Below are 22,114 nucleotides of genomic sequence, written 5' to 3' on the forward strand. Positions count from 1 at the left end.
AAATATTATAAACAAATAATACTGATAAGGTAGGCCACTTTAATAATTTCAAATTTCGATATACCGCGCAAAGTGCTGTAGATCAAACATATCGCATATAATCGGCAATACATCGATTTCCCTGTCCATAAATGTGTCTACACACAGCAAAATGTAGCAACTTTTATGGCAGCATGATGGAACGTGTGTGACATGAGCACACATGTTGCCAGTCAAGTCAATATGCAGCAACATGCCAACCAATGCTAAGTGCCGAGCAACATTCTCAAACATTTTACAGCACTGTTTTAAAAATATCAAATGTAATATCGGCTCTATCGATATTCGCATGCCATTTTGAGTTTCTCATCGATAACGATATGTCAAATTGGACATCGCGGGCAGTCGTAAGATAAACATCGAACGTTGCGGTCGGTGCGCGCACTTGGCGCAATTATATACGAGATCACATGAAATTTTAGTTAATAAACAAAACACTCTATTGAAATACGTCAACAAAAAATTGTGTTCGAGGGCAATTTCGCCTTCTGCAGCACATTAAACTGCTAACGGACACAGCAAATTACCATTAGCCCTAAAAACGTAATTCGGAGCGTTCTTTGGGTCGTGTTTTTATCCAAATTTATCATTTGTAAACATTGGTTTCTTTTTTTGCCAAAACGGAAAACAAACGAAACAGAACGAGGGACCCTGATACCAAATCATAAAACACCGGCAAAACACTTCACAGCCGCGCAGCGGAAGCACCAATACAAACAACCAAGCAACAGGTAAGCGCAACGGATTACAGCAACAAAACAACAAACGACAACGAAAACAACGACAACGACAACGACGACAACTCGTATTTGCCCTTTCGGCGAAGCTGAACAAATTTGAGAGCTCTGAGAGTTTCGTTCGCTTCGTTTCTGTTCGTATTTGTTGTTGACGGTTATATACCCTGTAGACATTTATCCCAATATATCGCCATATATCCGAAGAGTCGATTATTTTAAGTTTTCAAACTAGGAGATTATAAAAAGATGATAAAATTGATTATGTCAACATATGTCCGGTATTTCAAACTGTAAACAGAATACCAGCTAGAGCAATCTCACCTAAGCCGCGTTACGATAAGCTAACAGTGCTGCACAAAACGTGACCCTGAATGGATTGGAAAATTGGAAAGAGGGCGCAGTCGCGACATCCTCGTGGGGGTGAAACGACTGCAAATGTTAACAACAACAAAAGACACCACCAACCGCAGCAGAAGCAGCAGCTGTCTCACCCGCACACAAATACACATAGGTATAAGCTATATATAGATTGTAAAGTCAAAAGGCCCAGCAGAAGGCTGGAAAGATAGATGCACGTATGTGTGTCGACACAGGCGCAGCCAACGCGTATGAAAACATAAAAGCATTGGCCCAGGGCCATTTTAATTGAGTGCGGAAACGAGCGTTAATAGGCTGGAAGGAGCAAATGTCTACTCTTATGCGTTTGCTTATTCCTGGCACATTTTGCAATTTCATTTGTTCCTTGGAAAGAGAAAAACACTAAAGACGTGACTAGTTGCTCGCGCTTGCGCGTGTCCATATAAAAGAACAAAGAACTATCTCTCCCTCTCTCTCAATCACTTGCGCCTTCGCTCTTTCTAAATGCATACAAACGGCACATAGATACGTTTGATGCGCAGCAAGGCTTTGCCCACACTAATACACACACTATGCGCAAGGGCTCGCGTCTGATTTGTCTTAACACGACACGAACAGAAGCTAAAACTCGATAAGTCACGATTGTTAAAAACACGACTTCGTGAAATATTTTATAATATTTATTGTTACTGGTCGAGTTAGTTAATTGTTATAAAATAAAAATTAACACGGTATTTCAAGTTTTGCGTTGTTTTCTGTTCTAATTAAAGCTTTTTAAAAATTGGTATGAAAAATAATTTGAAAAAGTTATTTAAATGCCAAAACAATCAAACAAAAATTAAAATTTCTGTGCAGATTTATTTTATTGCTTCTTGTTACGATAGGCAAACACGACACACGCCCAACTCTAGAAGAGAACACACACTCGCACTCGTACACACACGCACGCACATACAGTTATTTACATATATTTTGGACAGCTCTGACCATAAACACATTTGCAGAGCGTGCATTTTTGAGAGCCAATTAACGGGTTTAGCAGTACAGCAAAAGCAATTTTTTTGTATATTCATATATATTTGTATTGTTTTTTTTGTTTTTGGGGTTTCATATCTGGCAATACAGTTGATTGTTGTATCTGTGTGACGCACGCGTCACAGAGCTGACACACAGCGGACTCGTTACCGAAATGCGATCGTCAGTTGAGATACATAGATCCTTCTAGTTTAGGGTCGACAGCTGCCCGAGGAACTTCCGCTGGCCGAAAATAGTTGCTGGTCAGACAACAATAGACTCTTCGAGCCGTGAGAGATGCTCGTTAACCGAATACTCCGCACTCCGCCCCATTCAAGACCATTTAAAGTGCTCGAGCTTTTGAAAATTTGCATATAATAAAAGTGAAACATCTGTGGGCCACAGTGAAAGTTAGTGGATTAATTGCTGCCTTTGTTTCCTAGACTCAGATTAGCATACTACCAATATAGATATATGTACATATATTTAGCTGCGTGTTTATTTTCTTGTTCATGTTTTTCGCATTTCGTTTTTAATGCAGACGTAAACTTCCGAACTAGATTCACCTTATCTGCATTTTTATCTAATTTTCCATTTAGCTCCATCTTATATCACAATGAATAACGGCTTATCTGAAAATTAGCTTGGGATTATATAAAAAACACTATCGAAACACAAAGAAATATGAATCAATTTAAGTAACATTAGGTTTGAATAAAGCTTGTTTTAAAATGCATTTTTTATAGAGTACGTCACTTGTTTCGATTTTTAAAAGACAAAAAAAATGGTATTTGAACACGTTATGAAAATCGCGATTCATGGAATATACTTTTTATTCAATCAAAGTTATTTTATTATGTGATTCCATTTTCTAATTTTGCAAACTCCAATTTTCGCACTTGCACTCACTTCTTTCTTATTTTTTTAATCATTTTCGTATATGCTTCTTCTTTATCTGCCTGCAAATATTTAGTATCTTGATTTTATGTACAAACGTCCAACCATCAGCTGCACCATGATAGATAAGATTAAAGAACATGATAACAGGTTGACTGACAGCACAGACACCAAGCTCAGTATGCAGCTAACGAATATGGTCTTTAATTTTGTTTACTTACAAGAAAACTATATGCTAAAAGAGAATATGATAAATTTAAAAAATTTAATTAAAGCATATAAATAAGAATTAAAAATATTGTAATGCTCTCAAAGTTTGCTTTCTTTAGATATCGCGTTCAAAATTAAAAAACTTTAAGAAATTTGTTTATATACGAGTATGTATTTATAAACTGAAGTGTCCAAAAAATCATACTTTTTGAAGGTTTGAAATGTCAACAAAAGGAGTTTTCTGATTTCAGTTTACTCCAAGATATAATGGAAATCTAAGGAAAAAGAAGGTCAGAATTCACTAACTTTGGAACTATTTAAACAAGTTTTCGTCAGTTTAGTATTAACATTAAACTAAGCTAGTTACCATTTTACTCAGCCAAATCAAAACTCACTTCTTTTAGTTGACTCACCAACCAAAAATCAAACACAGCTGCATATTAGCCTGCAAAGAGCCATCGACACATTGTTTCGCTGTGTCAAGCCAATGCAGAAAACAGCTAAAAAGTGCTATAAAAAGAACATAAGCAAATAAAGAGCAATGCGAGTATTTGTTTATTTACGTTGGGAAGTGCACTTGGCAATATCTGCAGGCCCTATTTATGGCAGCCAAATGCGTTACACCCACACACACGCACATCACAATTGTGGGAGGGAGAGTTTTTTTTAATGAATCTCAGGCACATAACATATGGAAAATCTGTGAACATATGTGCGGGAGTGTAGGGAAATCCATAAGAAATATGGGCCCCAAGCGAATTCATCAACATTTGCTGGGGACTAAACGCCAACAGCACTGAAGCCTGTCTACAGTTGTTGTTATATTGTTACCCAGAACTCAATGTTAGCTTTGTTAAAAGTAAGCATATGGCTGAAGAAAACACGGTTGTTTGCATAATATATATATATTTACTTGATCGGTGGCAGCTTTAACCCTGCCCTTTAGTCTGACTGTCAATTACTAACATACTCGAAACTTTTTTATATTAACACTTACTAAGATGGCTCTAAAGTCTTCACAGATATTGAGTAATCTACAATTTGTATTTAGTATCTGCTCGTCAATCATTCCCAAAAGTTCTGTATGCTACCCTTCATAGATCGTACTTGTATTTTCTTTAAATCGCTTAAAATTGTTATCGAACTACAGCTATTTGGCTTACAGACGCTTATGGCCTATATGTTTTAGCTATATTTCCCAAGTCTATAAATCAATCTTCTATTAATAATACGCACAGCATTTCTGCCCTTCACAAACTACCAAAAATCGTCAATATTGATGATACAGGGTATCTCCTAGTCGAGCACTGCCCCGACTAGCGCTTTATTGCTTGTCATGCCTGTTGCATTCAAACAGAAAGTCTCAACGTTTGCTCCTGCTGCACTAAATGGCAGCTGAAGTAGGAAATGGCGGGCGTTAATTGTTTCACTTTTCAATTGTTTATTGCGTGCTTTTCCTGTTTTTCAATTTTATGTTTTTGCTTTTAATTTTTGCAACTGCCGCACCATTTGATGGCCAAGTTGTTGAACTCGGAAAAGGATTGGGGAACTAGATATTACAAAATATATTATATTAGGTTAGACTATGCGAAGTGTTTGGTTAGCCAAAATAAAAAAAGAAAAAAAATCAAAAAGCTAAACCAACTTGAAACGAACTCGTTTTGTTGTTACTGTTGTTTGGTTGAGCTGATGTGCGCATGCGTTTGCTGCTTTACGGTACAGTGAACTCTGCCCCCCGCCGTCGCGCCGGCGAAACCGGGCTGCTGAAATCATGTTCCTGTGAAGTTTGGGCCATAAATTTTACAGCTGCAGCGTTCTATTGTTGCAAACGTAATTGCTTTTCGGGCATTTCCTCTCTCTGCGCAGCTTTTCACTGAGGTTTTCCAAAACACAACTTGGGGCTAGTTAGCCGCATGACTCATCAATTGCTGACAGCGCATTTTTGCTATACTCCTTTGGGCAGTCAAGTGAGTATATTCGTTTCACGTCCGCGTCTATTGAAATTGGTGTTAGATACTTTTTTACATATCAGTTACAGTTCAACAGTTACTATTGACCTCTTTCATAGATTGATCATCTGAAAATCGTATATCCAAGTTGAAAAATGGTTAATCGGCATATAGTTTGTGATTCACAGTTTTAGAGTCAGGATCAGATAGATAATTGTCAATTTGCTTAAGGCGTGACAAGTGCGAAAGTGACAAATTTTCATCGATTCTTCTGATTTGTGATTGCGAGCGAGCATTAGGCAGTCGGCCGCAGAGTACGTACTTGTTTTTGTAATATTCTTTTATTCGCTGATTTTGTTGCTGCGTTGCAGCTGGCAAACAAGTTGAACTGGTTGCTCACTTGCCACCATTGCAAAAGGAAAAAAACAAGAAAAATCCGTGCAACTGATATGCGCAGTTGCATGTGAATTGTCGATTGTTGGTGCTGCTGTTGCGGTTGCGGCCTTTGCTGCTGCCTCGATTCTTGCGAGCCCCCGCGTTACGAATCAGGAACCTGTCGCTGGACATTGGCACCGTTAGCGTCCCTGAGCCTGACTGGTTGAACTTGATATTGAAACGCACTGGGCACTAAAGCTGAAACTTGTTTTTGTTTAGCCAAACTCTGAGTTGAAGTCAAACTCAAAGCAAAGCAAAGCAAAGCATTTCAATTACCTTAGCTATAGTTGCAAACGCGTGCTCGTAATTAAATTCCAGCGAAATTCCTTCTATTTATATCCTGAACTCCATTGAAAATGCCAATGGAGGATTTTGTTTTATATGCAGCTTTGTGGCAGTGCGACTGAGAACTAAATATTTTGACTATTTGAAGCGAATACTAAGATTAACATAATTTTGATTAATTTAAATGTTTCTGTTACAAACTTTGGTATTATAAAGAAAAATGTGCAAAATTTAGTTGTTCATTAAAATAGTAGTGGTTACTGAATAGAGTGAAAAATGATTTAACATTAGTCGAACTTTATATATTAAGTATACATATGTATATAATAGATAGATGAGAGAACTGTCCATAACAGAACAAGTCCATAAAGAATATTTAGTTTTAATCAGAATCAATGCCCGAGTTAAGCTGTCTATCTGTGACTCTTCTTTATTATAGCCTCCTTGGAATAAGCATTTGATCCCTCTATCTGATCTGAGTGCCTGATCAGCTTTATTGCAAATCAGCTCTTTTAGCTCTTTTCATTTCCAAATTAAGCGATATCAACTTTTGGTTATATTTGCTTACCTGGTCAACTTTCTAATTCCAGACAACATTCTCTATATATGTAGTTTCTTCTGATATATAAACTCATTTAATTTGTAAATATTTATTTCATAAAAATTGTATTTAATTTGTTTAATATTAACAATTTATATGGCTGGGGAAAAATTCTCACAGCAACAGCATTCAAGGCAATCATATTTCAGTATCTCTGTTTGTGTGAGTGTTCTTGTATGTGCATGTTTGGATATACGGCTTACTGGGTATCTCCTCGTCGGACACTCCTCACTAGAGTAATCTTAGTTATTTCTGTTAATTCTCTTTCTTTATACAGTTTGCGCTTTGTTACTCAATGGAAAATAACATTAAACAAATAATCATTTATTGCTTTCCGTTCTTCATTTTATGTTTTTTATTTACTAAAAAAACATATGTTTATAATATTAGAGGTGCATTTCTAAATACATTAACAGCAATGAGAAATGTTTTTTAAAGCATTTAAAATTTCGTGCAACTCACGCGCTTGACGCATGAGAAGTAGAAAGTGCGCTATGCTACGCGTCATAGACTTTTTAAGCGTCTTGCGCCGTATCTTATACAACTTCTATCATATAAATTCTAGTCTCTAACGCACAACGCATTGCATGCAACTCCAGCTCAATCGTGTTGCAAGTTCTACTGTGTTAAGCTGACGCTCTGACGTTGCACAGTTGCCTGCTTCTTCAAGCTCTGCTTCAGGGCCTTTAGCTACAGAAAATGTCGCAATTATTACACAATTTTCAGCAACTCTGCTGCTGTTGTTGTTGGTGTCTTTTGAGCTCTGCTTTTTGTGTGCCACAAAGCTATTGAAATTGTTTTTCCAACGTTGAAGGAATGGGAAACGAGCTTGGTTAGCTCTGGGTTATGAAATTATGGCAATTGTGTGGCTTTTTCTTTGCATGCAATCATCTTTTTTGTTCAGCTATATACCGTATATATGGGGAAGTGTCGCATATAACTAGGGTACACACCACAAATGGGCCAAAGCAGAAGCCAAAAGCAAAAGCAAAAAAAAAAAAAAAATACACTGTCAATGTTGCAACAACTGTCACGTGTTATGGAAAATCAATTTACGAATTGGTTATTCATGGGTATCAAAAGAAATGAGTTTAATGAAAGGCAGCTCTCTTTTGATTGCTATATTTGATTTGTCTGAAAATTAAGTTTCTAATCAAATTAATTCATCGAAGATTTTACAATCTGATAAAAAAGAAAACAAAGAAATCAAATAACAAAACTGCGCTTGACAAATTGATTTTTCAGCTGAGCTTAACGAAAATTTTCATTTCAATTTAAACACATACGAGGGCAGTTAAAAAGGTTGGCAACATATAAAACAAGATCGAAGAAGAAGAATAAAACTAAAATTAATTTAAATGCTTACAAATTTTTCAGACTACCCTCGTTTAGTTCACCAGAGTAAAGCCAACTAGACCGTTAGCTGGCTTTAACATCTTTTTTAACCATGTTGCTTTGTTGTCGCTTGAATGTTGTTGCGCAATGCAACAGAATGCATAACAAAGCACACGCCAAAACAATAGACACATAACGAACAGAGAGCATGATTATTAATTATTCAGAGTCAACGGCACTTGCTGGCCTTTTGTTGCCTACTTTGGGTTTGGGCTTGGTTTTTTGGCCTTTGGTCAACCGGAAGGTATTTCAATGGTAGAATGACTTCCATTAAATAGCCCTTTTCGGGCTGTCAGGCGGCCAGCAACTGCAATTGCAGTCAGGTGGCCATAAATAATCTTTGAAGAATCATCTTTCCAGTAATCAGTTTCATAGCATTAAAAACATTTTTATAAATTATATTTACAAAATTTCATCGTGCTGCGGCATCTTCGGATTTTTCCCATACGTTTGAAATATTTAATTATAAATGATTCAGTAACTTAAAAACAAATTACAAAATAATTGCCAGGGCAAAATACATTTTTATTTTATTTAAATAATAAAAAAATTAAAAAAGTAAATTTTCCGACTTGTCAGGTGTGGGGTTCGAACCCACGCTCTCTCTCGAGAACCAGAGCTTAAATCTGGCGCCTTAGACCGCTCGGCCAACCTGACTTGTTGAACGGGTCTGTCTAAACGTGCTACATAAGCAGCATTGTCGACATTGTCTGACAGTTTTCACATATGTGTGTTGCTCACACGCACATGGCTCACTGAGGGTGAGTATTTGTTTGTGTGTATGTGTGAGTGAGTGAGCGAGTGAGAATTGTTGCTGTAGAGCAGCAATTGAAATTTTGCCTGTGCATTGATGCTGCACATTTGCGTTTGTTCATTGGGTTTTGTTGCTTTTATTTTACTTTTTATTAAATATTTTAAATTAATGAACGATATGTATTTAAAAAAATATGAAAATTTACATTTATTTGTTCGGCTGAAGCTCGTACAACTAGTACGCTAGGTGTTTTTCTATTTTTATCTTGCGTTCTCACATTTATTGTTTTTTTTTTTCATTATGTGTGTATGTAGATTAAGACAGCTGACGGGCATATTCTATGCCTTATTCCTCCCTATGACACAGCGGGAGTTAACCCTCACGCCACAAACGTTTGTCGCAGCTCAGCACGTTTGGGTCGCCCTCTCTGGGTCTCTCTCTTTCTCTCTCTCTCTTACGGTTTGGTTGTATAAGTGCCGCCTTCTGCTTTGCCGGCTGTTCAATTGTTGCTTTCACATAAAAAGCTTTGCGAAAGCTCTTGCCTTGTTGTTTAGTACGCGTTCTTATGCAAATTGTCCGTTAATTTTAAACTTTGCAATAGACGCAAAGCTTCCATTGAAAATATATGCACACCTACATACATACATAGGCATATACATATACACACACTCTCGCGCCTGATATTCGTAAACAAAAGCTGTTAGAGGTCCCCTCTTTGTAGCTCATCTCTCAAGCAGCTGTTGCGCCAGTGAATAACTCAATTTGAATCGTTGCAATGAAAAACACAGCAAGCGGGGGCGCCGCGTAAACTATACAGGAAGTTGTTATGTCATGCCAAGCTGCACTGTCATTGCATTTTGTTACCCTATGTATGCGTGTGAGTGTGTGTGTTTGTCACTTGTGTGTGTGAATGTGCCTCCGTCTCTATCTCTGTTGGCTGCTGTTGCCATTGCTTCCTGGTGGCGACTCCAGCCGCACTTCAGCGAAGTGTTACAATTTTTGCCATTGTTTGGGGTTTCAATTGGAGCATGAACAGAATGCAGAACAGCTCAACTGTCAATTTAACCGGCGCTGACACGCAAATGGAATTATTGCTGTGCCACCCACAGCCACCCGCACACACACACGCGTACGCGGCCATTGTGGATTCGGCGCAGTTAACGCTCTCGTTTATCGTTTACGATATGTGATGCGCAATAACAACAACCCCCGAATATCGTAAACGAACATCCTGCTCCGTTTCCATACAGAATCCGCAGACGCATTCAGTGCAATTCGTGAGCTCGTCGATTGCAGTCGCAACGTAGTTCGTGGCACGTGGTTCGTTTGCGGGTCATTCGACATTCGGGGCGGGGTTGGTCAAAGAACTCGGTTACTGGGTGAAAACTACAGCAACAGCAACAACTAGTGTAACAAGATCTAGATACATCGAATGCAGTCAACACGTACACAAAAACTTTGGCAGCCACAAATAATTTATGCATATTGTGTGGAGCAATAAGCAAATCTCCATCGCTCAATCTGTGGCTCATCTGTTGTCGATGATGCTGTTGAGGCTGGCGCGTAATGTAGGTCAGCATTAGCTGCAAATTGTGCAATAAAATTTCACGCTTTTCCATATGCAGTTAATTGTAATTGTAATTGAGATTGTGAAAAGCCAGCGAGAAAAGCGAAAACAAATTCTCGCCTGAAATTATCCAACAAAGCAAAAGACGGAAAGTGTAATGCGCCGCAGCAAGTGAAAAGTGTTTAATCGATAGTGAAAATCAAAGAGGGAAGCAAGCAGCTGTCAAGCCTGCACCAAATATCAACAACACACACACACACACACACACACACTTCCATATGTTTACACAGTGAAACGGTTTCAGAGCCAGGTCAACCCCCTTGCAAATATACTTAGCTTTAGCTTAGTTCAAAGTGCACTCAACTGCAGTCCCTTCTGCTGACTCAACCCTTAAACCAAGTGCATTGCACTGCAAATTAACTTTATTAAGTCACACTCACGCCAAATAATGGATTTTTATACCAACCACAACAACCGGGAGCAACATGATCCCAACTCTGGTGAGCTTTACAAAAATTGCGATTAATTGACGCAACTTCAACAACACACAATCTTATCTGCTACCAATTGAATATAATCTCTGTGCTTATTGCAATTAATTATAGGGGCAATAATAGTTAAATAATAATTGCAGACATTATTGACCCAGACAAGCTCTAAAATAACGGGTTTTCTTTTACAACATGTGCTTAAATATTAATATTAAATATTATTAACACTTGATCTTGTAAATTAAATTTTTAGTATATTATCATTTATTATTTATATATTATAAAATATTCTGACTCAGTGAACGACTAGCAAATACCCGGTTTAAGCTTACTTTATTGGCAGTGTGACAGATCTCAAGGGTCTATTGGCAATAGATTACTGAATAACTTCGGATCTGAATATTCGAATGTGGCATGTATCGAAAAGGAGTATACTAAAGTTGTAGTATTTGTAGCTTTAACTTTCTTCAGAAGCAGCTCAAAATATAGATACGTTGGGTATACGGTCTACCAGAAAATATAGCTCTATATTCTTTCTGATTTACGAGAAGGCTGCGATCATATAGACGAACAGATGGACAGGCATAGCTATATTAGCTCAGTTTGTCCTCCACATTAAGAATGACATTAGCCACGGCTACTTTTGTCCGTTAAATATATATTTTAAGCTTAGACAATTTTTATGTTGTTTGCAAACACTTTTTTTGCTGCTTATCAACAAGAGAAACGGTTTATTAACCGTTATCGCATATAAATTGGAAACAAAGCCAGCTAACAGCTGATAGATAACAGTTTCAATCAGGTGCATTGGCCTAATATTTCAATATAAAAAATGTGAAACTTTGAACTGTTTCAAAAACGGAAATATACAAAGATGAGGATTGTCTCGCTATGCAAATAAAATCTAATGCAGCGCAATTTGGCTAATACAGCAACAAAATACGCGTGCCTTCAATTACAGTAATAAGTGACTATCACGGCAAAGTCGGCACGCAACTTGGGCTGATTCATTTGGCCAGTGGCAGAGGGCGAGACGATGGCGATGATATCACCGACCCCGAGCAACAAAACACATATTCAGTGCTCGCTAGTCTATGTCTATTAGCTGGTCACAAATCACGAGCGACCTGGCTAATTGGCTGGCTCCGAAAAGGTATTTATGCTGCTCAGATTACGCCTGCGAGCCGGTCAAGAATGCAGCCCGGCTATGTTTAAATAAGCCTTAGACAGTCGTGCAGCCAGGGCGGCAGCAGATGTCATTCATTCAAGGTGCGCTAAGGCCAAAGGCTTCACATTTCATAAGCCTTTGCCGTCTTACACGGTGCTTCAACATGACTTGGCCGTTTCACTTCAAGCTTTGCCGCCTGTCTTGGCCATTGTCAATGTCGCCCTCAAGCACTTCCTCCATCATCAACTCATTTATGTTTTCCTACTACCTCTGCTGGTTTTTGTTCTTCATCTGTTTTGTTGCTGCGGCCACACTTGGCTGCTTCTGAGACCTGCACGCAGATTGTCTCCCATTTCCTTTCTTGCCATGCACTGCGATCCCTGACAGAATGCAGCTAGGCAACTTCGTCTCTACATAAACGGCCATCAAATGTGGCATTCATCTCACATACACACACACACCTTCCCGCAAACTTCATTTGTCTGTGTGTGTTTTTTTTTTCGCAATTTGTAATTTATGCCAACGTCTCATGCAGAGCAGCGCGCAGAGATTCAAGTGCCAGACAAATTGTGGGCACAGAGGCGACTACTTCAAGGCGTCATCATTGTCTTTGCTGACATGCATACAAAAGAAGCGATTCAAGTTTGAGTGGAGCATTGTTGGACGACTATACGCATACCCTGTACTCCAGTGACTGCTGTAGTGTGGTAGTCTGTTTGGCAAACTTTTTAAATGTTTTTCTAATATTCTAGCTAAAATTAAGACTGTGCATATACCCTGTATTAATATAGATTTTAGAAAATTGAAAACAAAACTAATTTTTACTCATTTTACATGTACAAACAAAGCTGAAGTCCATAAAGTAGCATTGCTATACGTTAAAATTCTCTCAATATACTTCAAAAATCAGTCCGAGCCTTATCGTACCTACACAAATATAAAATAATTGAGAGTATTTCTTAGATCGATTTTCTATATATACATTTTTTTCTTTTCATATGAAAACTGAAAGCATTCATCTCTATTTAATAATAATAATTACAGGGTATCTTAAGGAGCATATTGCAAGTGTAAATTTTACCCATTTCACTCAAAACACATTCATCTCTTCACAAAAATCATAATTACAGGGTATTGCAAACTGCATATTGCAAGAATTGTGATTTTCCCCTATCACTCTTGACTGCATAATCAAGATTATGTTAAATTGCCTGCAAAATTGTTGTTAATTTGCCTTGCACATTATAAAGCGATTTCCAGATCTATGCATAGGCCAAGTTCCACTTTCTATTCACAAACTGGGCTAATTGAGATGGATACATTGCATTTAATGGGCCTGCCCGATTAACACTCGCCATCAGGCGGGGCGCGTTTGACAATTAAGCTGAGAGCTCGAAATAAAGCTGAATATCTGAAGAATGTGTGGCATACTCGAGATGTCTCCATTCCAAATTCGTGACACGAGCAAACATTTCAAATATTGCTTTGACAAAGCTTTTAAAAGGCTAGAGCAGAGAAGATATGGAGTATAGAATAGGTCAAACACTGAGTCATGCGACAAACGTTATGCTAAGGCCTTTCACATGCATTCTAATATATGACAATAGAGTGAAAACAATCTGTGATTCAATCACAGAGCTAAACGGTATTTTGTATAACAATAAAAAACAATTTGATTTGAGAAATACACCCACGACCAGCTGCTCAGACAGTAAACAATCTGAGTTTGCGCATCAAACAAAAAAATAAAAAAAACTCGTTTAACGATCATTTAATAATTTAGCACTTTGGCAAATTTGTGTCTTAATTTATTCGCGAAGAGAGTAGAGCTGAGCTGTCTCGCTCTCTGTTTCTGTATAAAACGATTTGCATTGTTCTACCGAAAACCCACTGAGATGAGAAACACCCAAAACGGGCACTAATTGAGTGGGGACCCGAGCCAAAGCCGAACCCGTGGACTGAGAGCGACCCACCGAGCCATGCACCATTAACCCAGCAAACTAAATAAATGAATTTCACCTTGACGCCGTTGCTAAAATGCTGTTCAACGTCATTGTCTAACTGAACCTCCTCAGTATCATGCGAGAAAGGGGGTGAGCGGGTGAGTGGGTGAGAGGGTGAACGAGTGGCTGTAAGCGAGAGATTTGCGGTTTGAAATCGTATATACAGAACTCATTTGTTTATTTGCAATTGTTGTACGAACAACACAAGGTCGACATTGTTAAAGGGGTCTCTGTCTTCCTTCCTCTGCCTCTCTCTCTCTCTCTTCCTCTTGATTTGTCAACACCTACACGCTTGGCGGAGCTGTGCTTATCAACAGCGCGACGCCCGTGAGTCAACGCATGACCAAGAAAGGTAACCTAGCAAACATACAAAAAAAAAAAAAAGAGAATATAACAAAATAAGCGAAATAGGAAAAGAAACTGAAATTGCCACAGGGCGACAACGTCAGCGAGAATGAAGCACAAAGTCAACTGGTAACAGAAAGAAGGAGCGCACAACGCACAGCGCGTGGGTTGAGGGGAGAGAAAGAGAGAAATGGAGAGCGAGAGACAGTGAGAGCGTTACAGGTAAAGTTTAATTGCTGAGAAGTGCTCAACAAGAACTGCCATAAAACACCGGGCCGAGCCGGCTAGCCACTGGCAACAGAGCGTCAAAACGGCCTTAATGACTGTTACTCGCATTTGCTAAATACGGCCGGAGTGCATGGGTGGGAGAGAGATAGCAACGATCAGCGCTTACTAGAGATGTGCGCGTGATAAGCTATAATAGCTTAATAGCAAAGGCTTTGGCAGGGATCGTTGGGGTTAGTCCGATTTCATTTGAATATAGTATCGAAATATAATAAATTTAAGGAATTATATTAGATATATTTATTATATTATATGTTTAATATATTACATATATATAATATATTTTTAAATAAATCCTAATATTATTTACTTTTAAAGATAACAGATCTTATATGATATTAATAGGTATTACTACAATAATAAAAATAATACTACATTTAGTACATTTTTAAATAATTTTATATTTTTTATCTTTCCTTGGAAAAAATATTTTAATATATATTTTTTTCTAAATTTTATTTCTATACTACCTATTCCTACTTAAATGTCAATCTGAATATGAATATGCTGTACTTATTTTTCTGTCACGAGTTAATATTGATGATATCGTTAAGTGCTAGTCGTGACACGATATTCTCAGTAGCGTAAGTTTCATCTCTAGCGCTCGCAGCTCAGCTGGTAGCGAGCGACCGTTGCTGGTTGCTCAGTTGCTTTTGTGAACTCTGACGACGCGGCTCACAGTCAGAGCGTTACCTGTTCAACCGTGTTAGTGTCGGCGGCAGTTGATAAGATTTTCCACTTTGATTATTATAGAAAATCACCAGCTTATTTAGTTGCTCATTCTAATAATTACTAAATTCATTTCATGTTCGTTTCCAGTGCGCAAAATGTTGGAGGACACCCAACTAGTTTGGGTGAGAGATCCCGTGGAGGGTTATATACAGGGTCGCATCACGGAAATTGGCACCAAGGAGTTCGAGGTGACGCCCATTGATCGCAAGTTTCCCAAGCGTACGTGTCACTACGATGATATACACTCGTCATGTGATGGCCCCCAGGATCACGACGATAACTGTAAGTATTACCATTCAAATACTTCATAGAGTAGACTGCCTATACACATATGTTTATGAGTGTATTCCTAGTGTGTGTGTATGTGTGTGTGTCTATTTGTTGTTTTTTTCGGTGCTTTATCATTTGTGTTCCTGTGTTAGTGAACAGAACGTGGTTATATAAAACAAAATTGGATATACAATAGACGAATACTGATTCGAAACTTGGTAAAAGTTGATGATCTGTTCGCTATTTCCGTCAGATGTTAATCTGGCTAACGCTTTATCTAGAGACTTCAACATCTAGTTTGATATTGTGAACTGGGATATGTAAGTAATTACTTACAAATATATATATATATATACGTCTAAATATACCATTCTGTAAACATGCCTAGCGAAGTCAGTCACTTTTCTGATTATACCAAGCAGAACTAGATAAACCAAAAACTGTGCTTAAGAGAAATTTCAACTCACATTGTGTCTTACTGAAGATCAGTTGAGATACATATATATATATATATGCCTGTATGTTCATGGTAATTGTTCAAGTTACAGCTAGACTGATCTCACGTGTTGTATTTTGATGCTCTACTTCTGGGCAAGATCGTATAACTTTATTGTACCGCTGCTTGTGGGCATTAAAAATGTTGTTGTTGTGATCGTTAGCTACGCTTGCGTGAAACAGTTGAGCGGTAAAGCACTTAAACCTAACCCCCGACCCTCGGCTGGCCCGGGGTGAAAGTTAACTTACAACGAAATTAACTGAAAAATGAGTATAAAATAATAAATAAACTCTACTTACTCCAATTTCCAGGTGAGCTTATGCTGCTCAACGAAGCAACGTTTTTGGACAATCTGAAAACGCGTTACTACAAAGACAAGATCTACGTGAGTAGCTTCCACAGAATATATATCTAAAGAAATGTACATAAATATATACCTACATCCATTACAGACCTATGTAGCTAACATACTCATTGCCGTCAATCCGTATCGTGAGATCAGGGAACTCTATGCGCCGGATACTATCAAGAAGTACAATGGACGATCGTTGGGCGAGCTGCCGCCGCATGTGTTCGCTATTGGTGAGTTCTATACCTCTATCCTACAAGGCTCAATCTCCTAATCCTTGGTTTCATCTCTGCCAACAGCGGACAAGGCGATTCGGGATATGAGGGTCTACAAGTTGTCTCAGTCCATTATTGTCTCCGGCGAATCGGGTGCTGGCAAAACGGAGTCCACCAAATATTTGCTCAAATACCTATGCTATTCACACGACAGCGCTGGACCCATAGAGACCAAAATACTGGATGGTATGTGCTCGTAATAGTCCTTCAAATCTGATATATAATATTTATGTATAATCCGCTTTTAGCCAATCCCGTGCTGGAGGCCTTTGGCAATGCCAAAACTACACGCAACAACAACTCGTCTCGTTTTGGTAAATTCATTGAGGTGCACTACGATGCCAAGTGTCAGGTGGTCGGTGGCTATATCTCTCACTACTTGCTGGAGAAGAGTCGCATCTGCACGCAGAGCGCCGAGGAGCGCAACTATCATGTGTTCTACATGCTGCTCGCCGGCGCTCCACAGCAGCTGCGGGACAAGCTGAACTTGGGCAAGCCGGATGACTATCGCGTAAGCGTATTTGGCATAGCTTATTCACTTGATCATTTCTCACGTCAGGTAATTCCGTCTCTTGCAGTACCTGTCCGGCTGCACGCAGTACTTTGCCAACGCCAAGACCGAGCAGCTCATACCGGGCACCCAGAAGTCGACGAGCCACCAGAAGAAGGGTCCGCTCAAGGATCCCATTATCGATGACTACCAACACTTTCACAATCTGGATGAGGCTCTGAGTCGTCTGGGTCTCTCCGATACGGATAAAATGGGCATCTACACTCTAGTGGCAGCTGTCTTGCACCTAGGCAACATCAACTTCGAGGAAATACCCGATGATGTGCGTGGCGGCTGTCAAGTGGCGGCGGCATCGGAGAACTCGCTTCATATCACAAGCGGCCTGCTGGGCGTCGACCCGGCTGAACTGCGTACGGCTCTGGTGTCGCGCGTCATGCAGAGCAAGGGCGGCGGCTTTAAGGGCACGGTTATCATGTAAGCTATAATTTATCAAGTGCAAGTTCGTTTCGTTGTAACTTGATCCATTTGCAGGGTTCCTCTGAAGATCTACGAGGCGAACAATGCACGCGATGCCTTGGCCAAGGCTATTTACAGTCGTCTCTTCGATCGCATTGTGGCTCTGATCAATCAGAGCATTCCCTTCCAGGCATCCAACTTTTACATCGGCGTCCTGGATATAGCCGGCTTTGAGTACTTTACAGTCAACTCATTTGAACAGTTTTGCATCAACTACTGCAACGAGAAGTTGCAAAAGTTCTTCAACGACAACATTCTAAAGAACGAGCAGGAGCTGTACAAGCGTGAGGGTCTTAACGTGCCGGAGATCACCTTCACGGACAACCAGGACATCATCGAACTGATCGAAGCAAAGTCGAATGGTATCTTTACATTGCTGGACGAGGAGTCCAAGTTGCCCAAGTCGTCGCCAGCTCATTTCACTGCCGAGGTGCACAAGTCGTGGGCCAATCATTATCGTCTGGGTCTTCCACGTTCATCGCGTCTCAAGGCGCATCGCACGCTGCGTGATGAAGAGGGTTTCCTCGTACGTCACTTCGCTGGCGCCGTTTGCTACAATACGGAACAGTTCATTGAGAAGAACAATGATGCACTGCATGCATCGCTCGAGTGCCTGGTGCAGGAGTGCGAGAATCCGCTGCTCAAGCTGCTTTTCCCATCAGGCAGCAACACCTCCGTGCGCGGCAAACTCAACTTCATATCCGTTGGCTCCAAGTTCAAGACACAGCTGGGCGAGCTCATGGAAAAGCTCGAGCAGAATGTAAGTGGAAAACCCCCAGAGCCAAACAACTTTCAGATTATTCATTTATTGTACATCCCAGGGCACCAATTTTATACGCTGCATCAAGCCTAACAGCAAAATGGTTGATCGCCAATTCGAGGGCTGTTTGGCGCTGGCGCAGCTCAAGTGCTCTGGTACCATATCGGTTCTCGAGCTGATGGAGCATGGCTTTCCATCGCGTGTGCTCTTTGCCGATCTCTATAGCATGTATAAGTCTGTGCTACCGCCAGAGCTGGTTTCCCTGCCGGCACGTACGTTTTGCGAGGCCATGTTCCAGTCGCTCAACTTGAGCGCCAAGGACTTTAAGTTTGGCATCACAAAAGTGTTCTTTCGACCCGGTAAATTTGTAGAATTTGATCGCATCATGAGATCTGATCCGGAGAATATGTTGGCCATTGTAGCCAAGGTAAAGAAGTGGCTGATACGCTCCCGCTGGCTCAAGTCAACGCTGGGCGCACTCTGCGTCATCAAACGTAAGTTATTTGGACTCTCGATATGTTTGCTTCAATTGATATATGTTCATGTTTAGTACGCAATCGCATCATCTTCCGCAATAAGTGCGTGTTGACGGCTCAGAGGATTGCCCGTGGATTTCTGGCACGTAAGCAACATCGTCCACGTTACCAGGGCATAGCCAAGATCAACAAGATACGCACTAACACACTGAAGACCATTGAAATTGCCAACGGCCTTAAACTGGGGCGTGACGAAATTGTCGGCGGGGTCAACGATATATACAAACAGATCGATGATGCCATTAAGAAGATTAAGGTGGGGTTCTTACGGTTGATCCTTAAATTTGCTTTACTTACTCTATCTGTCTCTCTGCCCATAGCAAACTCCACGCATTACCCAACGCGAAATTGACTCCATGTACACGGTGGTCATGGCCAATATGAATAAGTTGACAGTTGACTTGAACGGCAAGTTGAAGGAGCAACAGCAGGCAGAGGAGCAGGAGCGACTGCGTAAAATACAAGATGCTCTCGAAGCGGAACGTCGCGCCAGAGAGACGGAGGAGCAACGTTTGCGCGAGGATGCCGAAAACAAACGACTGTTAGTACTGAACACATTCCAATTTAAAATCAAGTTGTTAGACATTGACCTTTATTTACAGCAAAGTGGAAATGGAAACTAGACGTAAGCTGGCCGAGGCTCAGCGTCTGCGCCAGGAGGAAGAGGATCGACGTGCTGCTTTGGTGCTGCAGGCGCAGCTGGAAAAAGAGGCCAAGGATGATGCCAAGTACCGACAGCAGCTCGAACAGGAGCGACGCGATCACGAATTGGCGCTGCGCTTGGCCAGCGAATCCAATGGCCAGGTGGAAGATAGTCCACCTGTTATACGCAAGTATGTGTTAAGAAACCCAATAAAAGCTGATTTATATATAGTATGAATTAGGGACTAGGCACTTGTAAACACGGTGCAGGTGAAGAGAGAAATATTTTATATAAAAGAACGAAGTTATGTATTATCTTTTAGTAAGACTTGTTAAGGAAGACAGTGAGAGCTTACAAGACTTCTGACTTGTGCTAAAGAAGTCAAAGCCAAGTCATTGTTTGTATATATGAGCTAGCTTATTTATTATAATTATAATTGTATCACTATAAATATATTTGTGTGTAAAAGTATATTTGATGAAAACTCACAAAACTTTCTCCCATTCCCCCCTTACACGCCTACTTCTTGTACACCAACCACATCCCCACACAAAACAAACAAACAAACACAGTGGTGGTCTGAGTGACGCGTCTCCCGTGGGTTCCAACAAGCTGATCAGGTATAGCACACTTTATAAATTACTTTCGTTTTACTGTTGTATCGAATTAAAGATTGTTCTCTTGCTTTCTAAATACTGCTTTTACACAAAAACTAATTGGATTGTAAACAAAAACAAAAAAACAACAACAAAATATCTTTTACCTTCTACTTTACTTTTCTACTTTAATTATATTTGATGAACAAGTTTTTCGCAAGTTGTGTCAAACATTGCTTCGCGATATTTGAATAAGTGAGTTGGTGCTGGTTTTTGAAATCTTTTTATAACTACTAAACAAATTACTAACACACTTTATATAAAGTACCATTCATACTAATCAAATTGTAATATTTGTGAAATATTTATTGGCTTTTAGTTGTAGAACTTTTTAACATTTCTTAACAACTCTTTTGTAAACAAAAAAATTAAGCATTAAAATCCATCTATAACTCACTTTGAATTTTCATGCTTTCCATATTATAAATATATATTTATTTATTTATTTTATATTTAATTAATCTATTACGTTCCCAGATCGGAGAACGTGCGCGCACAACAGCAAGCGCTTGGCAAGCAGAAGTACGACTTATCCAAATGGAAATACTCGGAACTACGCGATGCTATCAACACGTCCTGTGATATTGAATTGCTTGAGGTAAAGATCAAAGCGTGCATAATACTATATGCATTTTTAATTAATTATTCTATCTATTGCAGGCCTGTCGCCAAGAGTTCCATCGTCGCTTGAAGGTCTATCATGCCTGGAAGGCAAAGAATCGCAAACGCACCACCATGGATGAGAATGAGCGTGCACCACGTAGCGTCATGGAGGCCGGTAGGTGTCACACAGCAATTGGCAGCATCAGTTTATACTTTTGTCTATTCATTTTACCTTGCCCACCTTAAATTTACCCGTTTGGGTGACAGTTAATTAGGTTCAGATTCGGATACAGATTCGCCAATTATCATGTTATGGGACTGGTTTATTTTATAATATATTTCGTACTAATATTTATACTTGTATTTACTTTTATTTACAGCCTTTAAGCAGCCGCCTATAGTGCAGCCCATACAAGAAATCGTGTCAGCACAACATCGCTATTTCCGCATACCGTTCATGCGAGCCAATGCGCCAGACAATAGTAAGTATTAAGATGGGCTCTAAATAACCTTTATTAATCGCTCTGTTTGTTTAATCTCTTTCTGGTGTAGCCAAGCGTGGCTTGTGGTATGCACACTTTGATGGTCAGTGGATTGCTCGGCAAATGGAGCTGCATGCGGATAAGCCGCCAATTCTGCTCGTTGCCGGCACAGATGATATGCAGATGTGTGAGCTGAGCCTCGAGGAGACTGGGCTGACTCGCAAGCGAGGCGCTGAGATTCTGGATCATGAGTTCAATCGCGAGTGGGAACGCAATGGGGGCAAGCCGTACAAGAACCTGGGTGCTAAGCCAAATGGAGCCGGCATTTAAAACACAATCAGCTAGATCGTGAACGTTATGAAATGATAGAAACAAATCAATAAGAAATCAAACAAAACTGAAAGAAAATCCCCATTTGGAAAATCAAAATTTGCAGTTTAAACGAAATTCCATAAATATTTTTGCAAAACTTTTGATAAGAACTACGTCCAAAAAATTTTGACTATAAACATAATCATAAAAAAAATTATAAATGTCAACAGATTTTACATATATATATTCGTTTCAATTGCGAATAGATTTCGTTTTCATCGCCCAGCTGCATGTGGGGCCACGCATACATTTACCTTTACAACGGTATTACATAGGTATGAGCATTTTTTCAATTAGTTAAGTGAGTGTCTAATACGATATAAACCCGGAAATGGCAAGTTGTATTTAGTGTCTAATGAAATTCTATTTAAATGTGTATTT

At 39.6% G+C, this 22,114-nt stretch overlaps 1 protein-coding gene and 1 non-coding gene across 5 annotated transcripts; one reads left to right on the plus strand and one right to left on the minus strand.

The window, feature by feature from the left end:
- Nucleotides 1–328: 328 nt before the first annotated feature.
- Nucleotides 329–22,085, plus strand: LOC111596844 (myosin heavy chain 95F). 4 transcript variants are annotated; one of them, XM_023311298.2, is made up of 18 exons: nucleotides 329–770; nucleotides 15,352–15,546; nucleotides 16,342–16,415; nucleotides 16,483–16,612; nucleotides 16,679–16,840; nucleotides 16,903–17,165; nucleotides 17,233–17,639; nucleotides 17,697–18,441; nucleotides 18,503–18,935; nucleotides 18,992–19,233; nucleotides 19,298–19,518; nucleotides 19,580–19,810; nucleotides 20,193–20,240; nucleotides 20,427–20,471; nucleotides 20,754–20,874; nucleotides 20,937–21,054; nucleotides 21,260–21,361; nucleotides 21,432–22,085. In XM_023311298.2, the coding sequence occupies exons 2-18, from the start codon at nucleotides 15,360–15,362 to the stop codon at nucleotides 21,689–21,691; spliced, it is 3,789 nt and encodes a 1,262-aa protein (XP_023167066.1). In that variant the 5' UTR covers nucleotides 329–770; nucleotides 15,352–15,359; the 3' UTR covers nucleotides 21,692–22,085. The 4 variants fall into 4 exon arrangements, with proteins under 4 accessions (XP_023167066.1, XP_023167041.1, XP_023167051.1 ...); XM_023311273.2 differs by lacking the exon at nucleotides 329–770 and adding an exon at nucleotides 10,301–10,740; XM_023311291.2 differs by lacking the exon at nucleotides 329–770 and adding an exon at nucleotides 15,158–15,237.
- On the minus strand, nucleotides 8,493–8,576 carry Trnal-uaa. Its single transcript has one exon. It is a non-coding gene; the product is annotated as a tRNA-Leu (tRNA).
- Nucleotides 22,086–22,114: the final 29 nt, after the last annotated feature.

This window comes from Drosophila hydei, unplaced genomic scaffold (assembly GCF_003285905.1).
Source record: "Drosophila hydei strain 15085-1641.00,03,60 unplaced genomic scaffold, DhydRS2 tig00008119-arrow-pilon, whole genome shotgun sequence".
NCBI lineage: Eukaryota > Metazoa > Arthropoda > Insecta > Diptera > Drosophilidae > Drosophila > Drosophila hydei.